General features: G+C 42.4%; 1 protein-coding gene across 1 annotated transcript in view; it reads right to left on the bottom strand.

Moving 5' to 3' along the window:
• Positions 1-13230, bottom strand: part of TRPC5 (transient receptor potential cation channel subfamily C member 5) — a 206114-nt gene that overhangs the window by 74127 nt on the left and 118757 nt on the right. Inside the window, 3 exon segments of the mRNA XM_017872325.1 lie at positions 2788-3110; positions 7978-8117; positions 9458-9794. Coding sequence (XP_017727814.1) covers positions 2788-3110; positions 7978-8117; positions 9458-9794 — 800 coding nt within the window.

Genomic DNA, 13230 nt, shown 5'->3' with positions numbered 1-13230 from the left:
AAAAAAAAAAAAAAAGCCAGTTTGGTTAAATTGAACAGAATGTGGTAACTGCCAATTCTGAATAGCCACTCCATGTAAACTCTTTTTTTTTTTTTGTTTGAGATGAAGTTTTGCTCTTGTTGCCCAGGCTGGAGTGCAATGGCAGGATCTCAGCTCACTGCAACCTCTGCCTCCTGGGTTCAAGCGATTCTCCTGCCTCAGCCTCCCGAGGAGCTGGGATTACAGGCATGTGCCACCACGCCTGGCTAATTTTGTATTTTTGGTAGAAACAGAGTTTCTCCATGTTGGCCAGGCTGGTCTTGAACTCCCGACCTCAGGTGATCTTCCTGCCTTGGCCTCTCAAAGTGCTGGGATTATAGGTTTGAGTCACCGCACCTGGCCTGTTTTTTTCTTTTTTTATGTGGAAGAAAAGGAATGGCATCTCTGGAGAATCAGAAGGAAAAGGATGACAATAAGCAGGTACCAAACTTTCCACTAGATACATAAACAAACTATCCCCTTCTCTAAAAGCAGAATCTTTCTGACTCCCTGGCTGAGTAACGTGTATTTTAACAGGTATGATAAATGCCTGAGGCTGGGTGCAGTGGCTCAGACCTGTAATCCCAGCACTTTGGGAGGCTGAGACGAGTGGATCACCTGAGGTCAGGAGTTCGAGACCAGCCTGGGCAACATGGCAAAACCCCATCTCTACTAAAAATATAAAGATTAGCCAGGCATGATGACGGGCAACTGTAATCCTAGCTACTCAGGAGACTGAGGCACAAGAATTGCTTGAACCTGGGAGAGAGATGTTGCAGTGAGCTGGGATCATGCCACTGTACTCCAGCCTGGGTGACAGAGCAAGACTCAGCCTCAATAAATGAATGAATGAATGAATGAATGAATGAATGAATGAATCAATGAATCAATGAATCAATGAATGAATGCCTGAGTTGAGGCATTTAAAAGAAAACAGCCTTTTACGGAGGAAAAAAATCAACTGATAGAGGGAAAGTTGAGGTAGCATTACTGCTGATTTGGCCCCACCATAACAATGCTTCTTCATGTCTGACACCCCAAGATATAATTTTGTATATGACAGGTGCCCATTCTTTTCAATCGTCCCTGCTAGGCAAGTGATAGGAGCAAAACATCAGTTGGCAACAGGGTTGTTAATAATCACTACAAACTTGCAAGGAGGCATTTCATAAATTTCCTCAGCAGAGTACACATGAGAGCATAATTGGCAGGGACCTGACCTCCTGAAAGGCACCTCTCATTCATGTATTTAATTCTGTTGAACACTTTGATGGGAACAAATGCAGTCTCCTGGTGCTCAAGCCACTACACAATTGCTCTCTATGTTGAAAACAGGTTGCTGTGAGTTCTGTCTCTAGAGTAATGCAGGAGAGGAGGCCATTCCTAGTCAAGAGGCACTAGGAAGCTGATAAGCTGATGTTATACACTCCAGGCTGGCTTAACCAAAGTAGCACTATCTCTCTGTCAACCCATTTTGGATCCCTTCTCCTTGCACATGAATCTGGTTTCCCACCCAAGATTTAGCCCTGAGTTTCGGGAAAAGAGACAAGGAGCATGGCCTAGTGCAGGAAGTTTAATCATAGATTCCATTCTACTGTCTATTAACATGCCACTGAGCTGTGGTTTGTGTGAATCCATTTTAGGAAATGCTGCTAGAGACAAATAACAAGAATCAGCTAGATAGCACTGTTTTTTGCTGTTGTTGTTGTTGTTGTTGTTTTCTCTATCAATGCAACAGTCCTTTTTTTCTCTGGCCTTTGTTGTGGAGCACATTTCTAGAATGTCCAAGTCCACTGATCTGTGTTGGTTTATGGAGTTGTAAGGAAAAAAATTGTATCTTAGTTTAATGACTAAGAATCTTGTATGACCTTGGGGTCATTGCTATGAATACCAGTGATGAGTTGCACTCTCCAGAAGTAGGGGTGGAGATGGACAAGGTGTAGGACACTGAGTTCAGGGTCAGACCAGGACAGCTCCTAACAGCCTGACATGTACTTGTTTGTTTTCTCTTGTCTATTTCCTTTAGCATTGATTTATCAGAAAATGAAAGCCATTCTGAAGGCTTGAAGGTCCCCCGAAAAGTAGGTCTTGACAGGACTAAGCAAAGGCACAGGAGTTCCATGTGTTCAGAGGCAGTGGACTTGTGGACAGAATCATGAGTTATCTCTTGTGTCCTGGGACATTTCCAATTAGTGCTGGGTGCCACTTGGCCCACCTGGAACCTTAAATTAATGTAGCAGGAGAGTGGATTCTAGTCCTACCTTCAGCCTGTCCCCTCTCGAGATTACACCTATGAATGGGGGTGCATTAAGATATGTTTGCATTCTTCCTTGATTCACAATAGTGAAGTTAGCTTTGGTAGCCACTCGTTCAGAGGAATAGCTTTGCTGTTTCATTACCTTGGTGCCACATTTTGAGTGAGGAATTATGTATTTCACCCCAATTAATTCTTTTAAAAATATGTAATGCTACCAACGTAGTTCAGAACCAACTCTTTAGATGACTTCCTGGAATCCCATGTGTGTGCTTGTTTCTTTTCCTACCTCACCTAACTTCACTTCGTCTCCTAGTACCCTGTAGCGAGAGAAGAACATTCCTCCACCTCTGACCCTTTGGGTGGATCCACAGTGAGCACTGCCTTCACAGTCAAGTGACAGTGATGAAGCTGTAGGCTGAAAACAGGACAAAAATGGAAAAGGCGGAAAATGGCAAAAAAAAAAAAAAAAAAAAAAAAAAAAAAAAAAAAAAGGGGAAAGGGGATTGTCTTACGTGGAGAAGGCATTGTTCTGTTTCTCACATCGGATCCCTTTGCAGTTGTTAGGCTCATCGATAGCTCTGGTTTCATAATAGAAGTAAAGCTGGTTCAGTCCATTGGCAAAAGCTAGTAGTACCAGGCAGTAGATAAAGAGGAATTTGAGGATATCAAGCAGCATGCGTCCCAAAGAGATCTGCAGAGGTCCTAAGTGGGAGTTGGCTGTGAACAGGGATATGAGACGCAACGAACTTAAAATGTTGGAAATCGCGAAGAGTGCTTCTGCAATCAGAGTCGGGTGCCACATTTCCCATTCCTCCCTTGGACGAGAACCATTATACTGAAAGAAATAACAAGTGCACAAGATGAGAGGTACAGTGAGCATTTATAAAACTTTCCCCTTTTTCCTTCCTTCCATACCCAAACAAAGCCACCAAAATACGCATCAAGCTTTCATTATGCAACAGGCCCCATGCATGACACTATTTGTCTTTCTTGCCCCACCCAATTAGTATGTGCTGCTAACAACTCTCTTCCTCCCACTCCCATCCACATATATACCTAGGATGTATACATAGAAGAATAAATTTTAGATCAATCATCTGGAGCAACCTCCTGTGGTTAATCAATAGACATTTTCTAACTGTGGGTTTACCAGATTATTGGGGAGTGTCACTGAAACAGAGGCACCAGTATGCCCAAGGTAGTGGGGAAAAATCACCCTGCTTCCTAAAGATTTCAAATCAAATGGACTTCCTCAAGCCCTCATTGGGCTCTGAGCACCATGGACAACCTGCTGTTACTGAAAGACAAGGGGTAGACGCAGCCTTCTCGGTATGCAGTGTTCATTCTCACACCCTTGCTGACCGCAGTTTGGGGCTGATGGAGGATCCTTAGGGAGCCATTCACTGGAGCTTTCTGCTGAATTTTTAGCAGGCTGTAATGTATTCTACACTACTGCAAATGGCATGTCAACCTTTCAGGTAATGAATTTAGTACTGCCCCACACAGTGCTGTATGGATGTATTTTACAGTTCATTTGACAACCCTGTAAGTTAGAATGTTCCTTCAGCACACATGAAGAACCAGGGGCTTGAAGGAGGGGAAGAACCATTATTTATTGGGTTGGTTACCCATTCCAGGTTTCCGGCTCCCAGCACATTAGGAGTAGCCTTGTAGAAAGATGACTTCATCGTGAGATCTGAGCTCCAATTTGGGCACTGTCACTTAAAACTGCCTGTATCTTTTAATTTCACCATAAAATGAGGATAATGCCTCCTACCCACTGCACATGTTTGTGATTCTGTATCCATATGCAAAAGTCTGTGTACTCCATAAGTGGGGATGTTATGGAAATACAAGGAATTACTTATTACCTTCCCAAGACAGAAGTAGATTTTGCCTGGAATTTAATTTGAAGCATATTGCCTTGAGCTCACATTTAAATATCACAATTTCTCAGGACTAAATGTAAACAACTTTCCTGAGAAAATGTTGCACTGGGGGCCAAATTATATTGTTAGCATTTCTAAAATGTGCTTCAGTTCCAACAACTGAGGAAACTGGTGCGGTTAAAATCACTTGTGTGTATCCAGTATTCTTCACTGTCAGAGGAGCTTGGAGAAACCATGCCACATTTGTACTTCTGCTTCAGATAGACTGTAGGTGGCCAATCAGTTTTATGTACTCTTCACCAAATCTTATATTTCTACATTTTTCCTCCCCCAACAAACATGCACTGCATTACTGTGAGGGGTAGGAATGGTTATGCCTGTTTTACAAATGGAAGAAATCCAGATAGGCAGAGTGACTTGCTAAAGATCACACAGCAAGTCAGTGGCAGAGCCAGCAAGAACTAATCCACAGGTCTCCAGACACTCAGTCTAGTACTATTTCTATTAAATGTTACTTATATGATAGTTGACATCACAGCACAGATGATAGATTAGCTTTTAAAGGTTTAAGGTATATGTGAAAGATAGTCTCTTTGCTGATAACAAAACAGACCTATGTTTTAAAACTAGAAATCACCAACTGGAACATGTATAGCTCATAATTTGGGGTTTTCTCTCTCCTCATTTGGAACTGTAACCTCAGGGATGTCTGCTGCCCATGGGATGGTGACTCTGAATTTGTGGAACACTCAGAAGTGTAAAACATGATTCTCGTGGCAAATTTATACTTTGAACATAGATACTTTGCACCTTTGGAGAAAGATATAGCATATATGTGCAGGGAATAAACATGGAACTCATCTGGCATAGAGGTTGGCAAACTTTTTCTGTCAAGAACCAGATAGTATATAATTTTGGCTCTGTGGGCTCTATGGTTCCCATCACAACTACTCAATGCTTCCTTTGTAATCCTAAAGCAGCCTTAGACAATATGCAACCACGTGGACATGGCAGAAAGCCAGGTTTGGCCCACAGACCATAGTTTGTTGACCCCTGATCTAACATGGTGGTTTTAAACTGTGTTCCTTAGAGCCTGGGGGTTTAATGGAGGCATCTCATAGCTACTGTGGAAGCCAAAGTGGAGGCTTAGAAGACTCATTCCTCAAGCCAAACTCAGTCCTTTGGGCTTTTTTATATATTGGATTACTGTGTGAGTTTTTGCTTAAAGATGTGCTGACATGAGGAAAAAAATTTAAAAGGTTGAGCACCATTGATCTAGTTTAATCTACTGCTGATTTATCAGAGGCAGAATCTACAGCTCAGAAAGGTAGAGGGATTGCCTATGGTAATCCTGCTCATGCGTATGAGATTGGGAATTAAATTCACATCTCCTGACTCTTGAGTTAGTAATACTTGGAGGCAAGTGATTTTTCTTACATCCTTTGAAATGGAATGCAGTTAGGAAATTGGCCTTCTTGCCTTTCAAAGGATGTAAATTGCATTTCATAAACCCTAAAGCAAAATATGAAGAGGAACAGCTCAATGTGGGGGCTCAATAGTAATAAGAATTTGAGGGGGGTGTTATTATGTCTTTAGCTAAGCACTGACTGAAAAAAAGGCCATAACTCAGTGGGTAGCATAGTCCAGATTTACTTGGCATACATGGAAACGAGGCAGTGGTGGAATAGATCTAGGTGGTACTATCCTAGAAAAGCAAAGAATGGTTATTCTCCATTTGTAGAATCATCTGGGGGCAACAAGGGTCAATCTTATGTATATTTGCTCCTTTTGAGTACATTGATGTGTGCTTTTTGGTTCTTGCTTTAGATCATGTGAAGTGGAATAGATATTGTTGACTAATTTTGCACTCTAATAAAATAAAGGATCTTTAAAACCAGCTCATTCCTTGGTGCTTCTGTACTGCTTCAGTACAATGGTGATTGAAAAAGGTTCAAGGAGCCTGTGGAGCAGTTCTTATGGCTTTGCCTCATAGAAGTTGGCTCAGCCTGCTTGGGGAAGGTCATCCAGCCTGGATTTCTGTGGATGGGTAGATCTGATTATCCCCATTTATAAATTCTCATTGCAAATCCAAATTTTGCATGTGGCCTGTCTTGCTTTGTAAATTCTTTTTTGGGAAGGACTCCAACTTCTTGGCAAAGGTCTCCTTTGAATAAAGTGTTTGCCGGTTAAGGGGCATTTACCCAGCTTAATAGAGCAGATTTATCCTTATATTTTGTGATGGAGAAGTATCTAACTCTTTGGAAGCCTCTCCAGTAAAGTCGGACAGGTCATGTGATTAGCTAATGTTGAGAATCTACAGATACATTTTCATATCCCCAAATTTTAATCCTTTTCTTTATCATTTATTCTAAGCTTTCCTGTTTAAACAAAACCCACCAATTTCTAGATTGATAATTTACGGTCCCTCCAGTGTATAAATACCATTTCCAAAGGAAGAACTTTTCCCTTTACTTAACAGTGTTACTTAGTCAGCAGAGTGCCAGAATGACATGGATTTCACCCAGGCACATTAACCAGGGATTCAAACATTTTCCTCACCAGCTTTTTCTCTTAAGGAAGTTGTAAGTATGTGTTAAACGATCACCACATGTATAGGGCCTACTCTTGGGCTCCTTTCAAAAATGTTTCATGACTGCATTCAATATGCATGCTCTACATAACTCCCAAGGTCTTAAAATTTATGCAATATGCATATTAGGGATACAAAATAAACTAAGTTGTTGGAGATTTGGGGGACAACCATATTTCCATTCTAAAAGTCCTTAATGTGGAATTTAGAGCCAAAAAGCATGACTGACTATACAATCTTGGAGACTGAATTGTCAGCATGATGGAGAAGTTTAACTCAGGCTACAAGGAGGACAGCAATCCCATTATTTAATAAGCACCAGACCTGAACTCAGAGCCTGTGATTACCCAAAGTAAGACATCAGACATAAAGTTTTTTTCAGGATAATTCGAGCTGAATATTGTGAGGGAAAAGCATTAAGGTGGTGTGTGTGTGTATGTGTGTGTGTGTGTATGTGTATATATATATATATACATCTGAATTGGTAGAGAAGCACAGGTTGGGTGATACTAAAAATGCTGGATTTACAACTGCTTGAGTGGTTATCCTGGTGGTGGAAGTGATGAGCAAGGAAGAAGCTATTAAAAGTCTATGCCACCTGTAGTCAAGTGTCTGGGATTCCGCTACTTGTCATTATATGAAGTGCAGTTGAGAGAAATGGGAATGTTTAGCTTTGAGAAGAGACAACTCAGAGGGTTAGGGAGAGATGATGTCATATCAGAAGCATTGTTAGGAAGAAACAGTCTTGTTTTGTATGACCCCACAGGGAGGAAGAATTACTAATGATTATGTCACAGAGAGAATAATATTAGACATATATAAAGTAGCCCTTTTGAATGAGTTGACAAGGATTAAGAGAAGCTTTTGAAGATAGTGAATTCAGTGAATTTTCTGCCCCAGCCCCATGCAAGCATCATTGGGCCATTATGTTGGCAAGGACATCGTAGAGAGCATTTAAACACTGAAAGCTGAAGACCCTTTTACCCTGAAAGCCTCAGAAGCTAATGATTCATTTGCAAATTGTTCCATTTTCCACTTTCTTTGCTTAGGTGGGCACTGCTTACAAACCACTGAAAGAATGTCTGTTTATATGGTAATTTCCCACATGGATTGAGCCGTCATCATCATCATCACTTTTTCTCAAAACTCTTTATGCTCTCAGTGCAAAAGCTTAATGTAACCAAAATCGCTGTGTAGGAAAAATAGCAGACATTCCAATTTACCTTGACATAGGCCACAATCTTCAAGGAAATAGTTGCCAGGTAGAGGGAGTTCATTGCAAAATCCATCAGGTTCCACCAGTCATGGATGTATTCAGTAAATCCACCATCCCACATTTCCTTAATCTCACCCCAAATGAAACCTGAATAATGGAGGCAAACAGTTTATTTCTACATAGGGTCAACCCTGGTCATCATAGAAGGATCCCCCCCTCCAAGTGAATAAGGATGGAATTAAGGAATGAACTAGGGTCTCGGTGGAGTGAAGCCTTGAGAGACAATAATCACTTGCTTTCCTACTCCACCTCCCAGTTTTGAACTTGCCAAACTTGGTAGGCTTTTCCTGAGAATGCCCATATGTTATACTTTTCTGGGTACTACTCTTAGCATTTTTACTATAGTTACTGAAATGCTGCTGCAATTTTGGGTGCCTGTTTCTACTTTCTTTCCATTTTGGAATGGGAGTAATTTCATCAATAAATTAATTAGATCAGTATTATCCCATAGTCCTTACTTTCCACTAGGTTCAGGAAAGAAAACTTCTCAATGTGTTTTGAGGTGAGCAAGCTGATCATGGATCAAATTACCAGATGTTGGGGCTAAAGCTAGGCAATGGGGCCCAAAATAATTTATAGCTCATTTTTTTCCCCTTTTTTCTTTCATCATGTAGAAGTGTTGTAAAATTTTACCTGATGACATGGATGTTTCTTCAGCCTTGAAATAAAGAAAATAGTAAAAGGTGTGGTTGTGGTCTAGGGCAGTACTTTCTCAGACTTTAAAGTACATGTGAATTATCTGAAGATCATGTTAAAATTCAGATCCCAGGTGGCACCTGAGGTTCTGTGTGTCAAATAATCTCCCAGGTGGTACTGATATTGCTGGTTTGGGGACCACAGTTTGAGTAGCAAGGACTTAGAAGATGGCCGTGTGCTGGAGACTCCAGTGCAATCTAATTATGCCTGGAGACTGCTGGTAGGGCTGTTTTTACCATGATGTGTGTGAATTCCCCCTTGGTTGTGAAATCAGTGTCCAAATAGAATGTAAACCTTGAACAAGAACTGAGTCATGTGGAGTAGCTATGAGAAATTAGCAGATTCATGTGTCCCTTGGTTATGGGAAAAGGTGCTTTGAATAGACTGATCAGCACTTGCTCTACCTACCTTACTTGAGGCCTGTCCTGACTGATACTTGGTTTTGTCTCTAGAATAACTGACAGACAGCTTCTCTGTCCTTGAAGATATTAGATTAGCAAAAGCAAGCCCTAGGTGTACTGCCAATCTCACCATGGACCAGGCAATATTGAATGACCAGGGTCTGGGACAGAAGGAACTACATTTCTGAGACTCCTAAGAAAGGACTACCACACTGCATGGGGTGGGCTGGGGTACCCTAGCTCAGAGCTAGTCTGACTGCCTGTTCTAGTAGTTTATTTAAACAGGACTATCAGGCAGTCTGGCCATAGCTCCTGGTCCCTTTGACTCACCTAGAACCCAAGGCAATATCATCCATTCCACGACAGTTGGGGGAGGCCCCTGTACATGAAGGTCTGTCCTGACAATGTGCTGAGAAGCCAGGAGAAGCATAAAGAGGAAGGTCAAATAGGATGCTGTGTGGCAGATAAACTTGATAAAGGGTTTCTTGATGAACAGCCCAAGGTTGCTCCTGGGTGAGATCAGGTAGGCTATAGACAGCATGGGAAACAGGAACCCAATGGTCATGCAGGTTAGAAGCTTGACTACCCAGTGTTTCCGCCGCCATCCAGGGAAGCCGTCATACCACAGGGTGGCAAGCAACTGTTGGCAGTTGGGCTGAGCAACAAACTGGGAAAAGAAGAAAACAAGTTAGGCATCTGGAATGTCCAGGAGAAAGTCTACCATCATAATACCTCTCCTAGTTTACAGTCAGTTCTGGCAAGGGGTTGTATGGCCAATCCCCAAAAGAGGCCTGTTTTCTAGGTTCCTGTGAATGCATCTAACCCCAGAGATGGCTCTACATGTCATAATATGAAACTAGATTTTCCTTAGTGTTCATTATTTTTTAATATATTAAAACAAAATCACTCTGGTTCATGCTTTGGCATGCCTTCCTATTGTCCCTCCCACCCTGTCAGAGTTGTGTTTCCTCAAACGTAGTTTTATATCAGAATCATCCAGGGAATATTAAAAAATCTAAATCCCCAGGTCCTTCCACAGACTGACTAAATGAGACTCTGGGGTGGGGATGGAGGAGGTAGTAGAGCCTGGGTAGCTGTTTTACAAACTTTCCTGGGAACTTATATGCCTTTTAGCAGAGAACCATGGAGATATTTCATTTCAAATTGATTCACATCTGCTCACTCCCTTAGTCTACGTGAGGTCATCATCAATGTGCACTCTGTTTGGGCAAACATAAACTGGCAGGGAATAAGCCCATGCCTGTAGCTAGGGTTTGAAATGAAAATGAATTTCCTTTTATATTTTGTTTTTATTATTCTTGATTTTGTTTTGAGCACCTCTTGGTTAGCTTGTAATGAATCAGGTTGCTACTGTGCCATCTATTTAACACCGTCTCTAGTCTAGACATGCAAAAGAGGAAAAAATATTGGGGGGCTGGCATTACGCTATTGCATACTAACCCAGCTGGGATTTTACTCAAAGGCAATCTACAAAGTGTCAGCGATTAATAATTAAGGAATCATCAGCATTGCAAATCATTATCCAGCTGCTACTTCCTGGTGAGTGACTCAACAGGGAGCTCAGCTGTCAACTACGATTTTAAATACTGCCTACATTTGACAACCCCAGCTTCCCATGGGACAGGTTAAACAGAGCTGCACCGTTTAGCTTGCTAGTACAAAGGAACCATTCTTCTTCTCCTTGAGCACATAGTTGGACTACATTACCCAGGCTCCCTTGCAGTGAGGTGTGGCCACATGACTAATTTCTCACTGTGGGAAATGCTGTGTGGCACTATTTGGCCTGGCCTATAGAAGTCTCCCATGTGTGCTCCTCCATGTTCTTTTCGTTTTCTGACTGACTGGGATGTGATAACCTGGCGTGATCTAGGGGCTTCTGTCAGCCCTCATCCCTCAATAACCGTGTTAGCAGAACTAGCCTGCTGAACAAGAATACCTGTTTTGGACTGTTACATCACGGAGAAAGTTCTGTTGTGTTAGAGCCATTATATATTTTGGGGTCTAGCCTGTCCTAAAGAAGATTACTGGTATGAAACTACGAAAAATAAACTCTAAAATGTTTTCATCCTGTGGTCTCATTTCCTCCAAACATATTTATGAACTCCATTATGTCCTCACACTTCCTTTCCACACATTCATACACAAAAAGACAAAATCCTATAGTCCCTTTCTACCTTTTTTTTTTTGGCCATAGTAGCCTATGCCAAAGGCTGGGATGATGAAGTCCAAGAAAATACAGAAAAGTCAAACAGTAAAGCAAGAACTTTGCAGTAGAAGAACTGCTGGGAGCTCACATTCTACTGAGGGAAACAGAAGCACAAAAGGAGAGTTACACAATTGTATAGTAAGGGCACCGAAAACGATATGACCATGGCATAACGGGAGCACAAAGGAGGGACAAATCTGGATAGATTAGCGAAGGCTTCCTGGAGTAGGTGATACCTGCCTGGAGCATTAAAAGATATGCAACAGTTGCCTAGGTGTGGGAGAGGAGAAGAAAAGAGAGTAAACAGCCAGGGCAGAGACGATCACATGACTAAGGCATAGAGGTGAAAAAGAGCCTGTCTTGTGTGTGTGGGGCTACAGTAGTCAGGGTGGCTGCAGCTTAAATTGCAAGGCTGTGAATGGCAAGAGACCAGGCTGGAGAGGTAAACAGGGGTTAGAGAAGATCAAGACGATGGTCTTTGGCCATTAAAAATAGTATGGACTCAGTTGGGCACGGTGGCTCATGCCTGTAGTCCTGGCGCTTTGAGAGGCTGAGGCGGGGAGATCGCTTGAGGCCAGGAATTCAAGACCAGTCTTGCCAACATGGTGAAACCCCGTCTCTACTAAAAATACAAAAATTGCGGGACGTGTTGGCGTGCACCTGTAATCCCAGTTACTCAGGTGGCTGAGGCAAGAGAATCGCTTGAACCCAGGAGGCAGAGGCTGCAGTGAGCAGAGATAGTGCCACTGTACTCCAGCCTGGGCAAAAGAGTGAGACCCTGTCTCAAATAATAATAATAATCATCATAATTATAATAATCATAATAATGGCCAAGGAGGGCAGATCACTTGAGGTCAGGAGTTTGAGGCTAGCCTGGCCAACATGATGAAATCCCGTTTCTACTAAAAATACAAAAATTAGCTGGGCGTGGTGGTGTGTGCCTGTAATCCCAGCTACTCGGGAGGGTGGGGCAGGAGAATCACTTGAGCCCAGAAGGTGGAGGTTGCAGTGAGCCGAGGTTGCGCCACTGCACACTGCACTCTAGGCTGGGCAACAGAGCAAGACTCCATCTCAAAAAATAAATAAATAAATAAATAACCGTAGTATGGACTATTTTAAGAGCAATGAGAAGCCATAAGTAGTGTGTGTGAGTGTGTGTGTGTGTGTCTGTGTGTGTAGAGTAGTATAATAAAGCAGTTACAACTGGCTCTGTTGTTTACTAACAGTGTAACTGAACAAGTTCTACTCTGTTTTAATGTCTTCCTCTAAAGAATGGAGATAATAATATCTACCTTATAGGGTCGGTGTGAGGATTAAGATCAGTTACTACATGCAGAATGCTTAGAACTATGCCTGGCACACAGTAAAGGCTCATTAAATCTTAGCTACATATATTATTATGCATGTAAGAAAATTAGATTTAGATGTTGAAAAGATCCTTCTGGTTACTGGGTGGAGGATGGATTAGAAGCAGAGGGTGGTAAAAACTAGAGGCAGAAAGATTAGTTAGAAAACTATTGCCAATCTTGGGGCGGAGCAAGATGGCCGAATAGGAACAGCTCCAGTCTCCAACTCCCAGCGCGAGCGACACAGAAGACCGGTGATTTCTGCATCTTCAGCTGAGGTACTGGGGTCATCTCACTAGGGAGTGCCGGACAATCGGTGCTGGTCGGTTGCTGCAGCCTGACCAGCGAGAGCTGAAGCAGGGCGAGGCATCGCCTCACCTGGGAAGTGCAAGGGGGAAGGGTATCCCTTTTCCTAGCCAGGGGAACTGAGACACACAACACCTGGAAAATCGGGTAACTCCCACCCCAATACTGCGCTCTAAGCAAACGGGCACACCAGAAGAATATATCCCTCACCAGGCCGGGAGGGT

This window comes from Rhinopithecus bieti, unplaced genomic scaffold (genome assembly GCF_001698545.2).
Source record: "Rhinopithecus bieti isolate Rb0 unplaced genomic scaffold, ASM169854v2 scaffold_7464, whole genome shotgun sequence".
Taxonomy (NCBI): Eukaryota; Metazoa; Chordata; class Mammalia; order Primates; family Cercopithecidae; genus Rhinopithecus; species Rhinopithecus bieti.
Note: the sequence above shows the minus strand (reverse complement) of the source record. Positions and strands in the feature narration are given on the sequence as shown.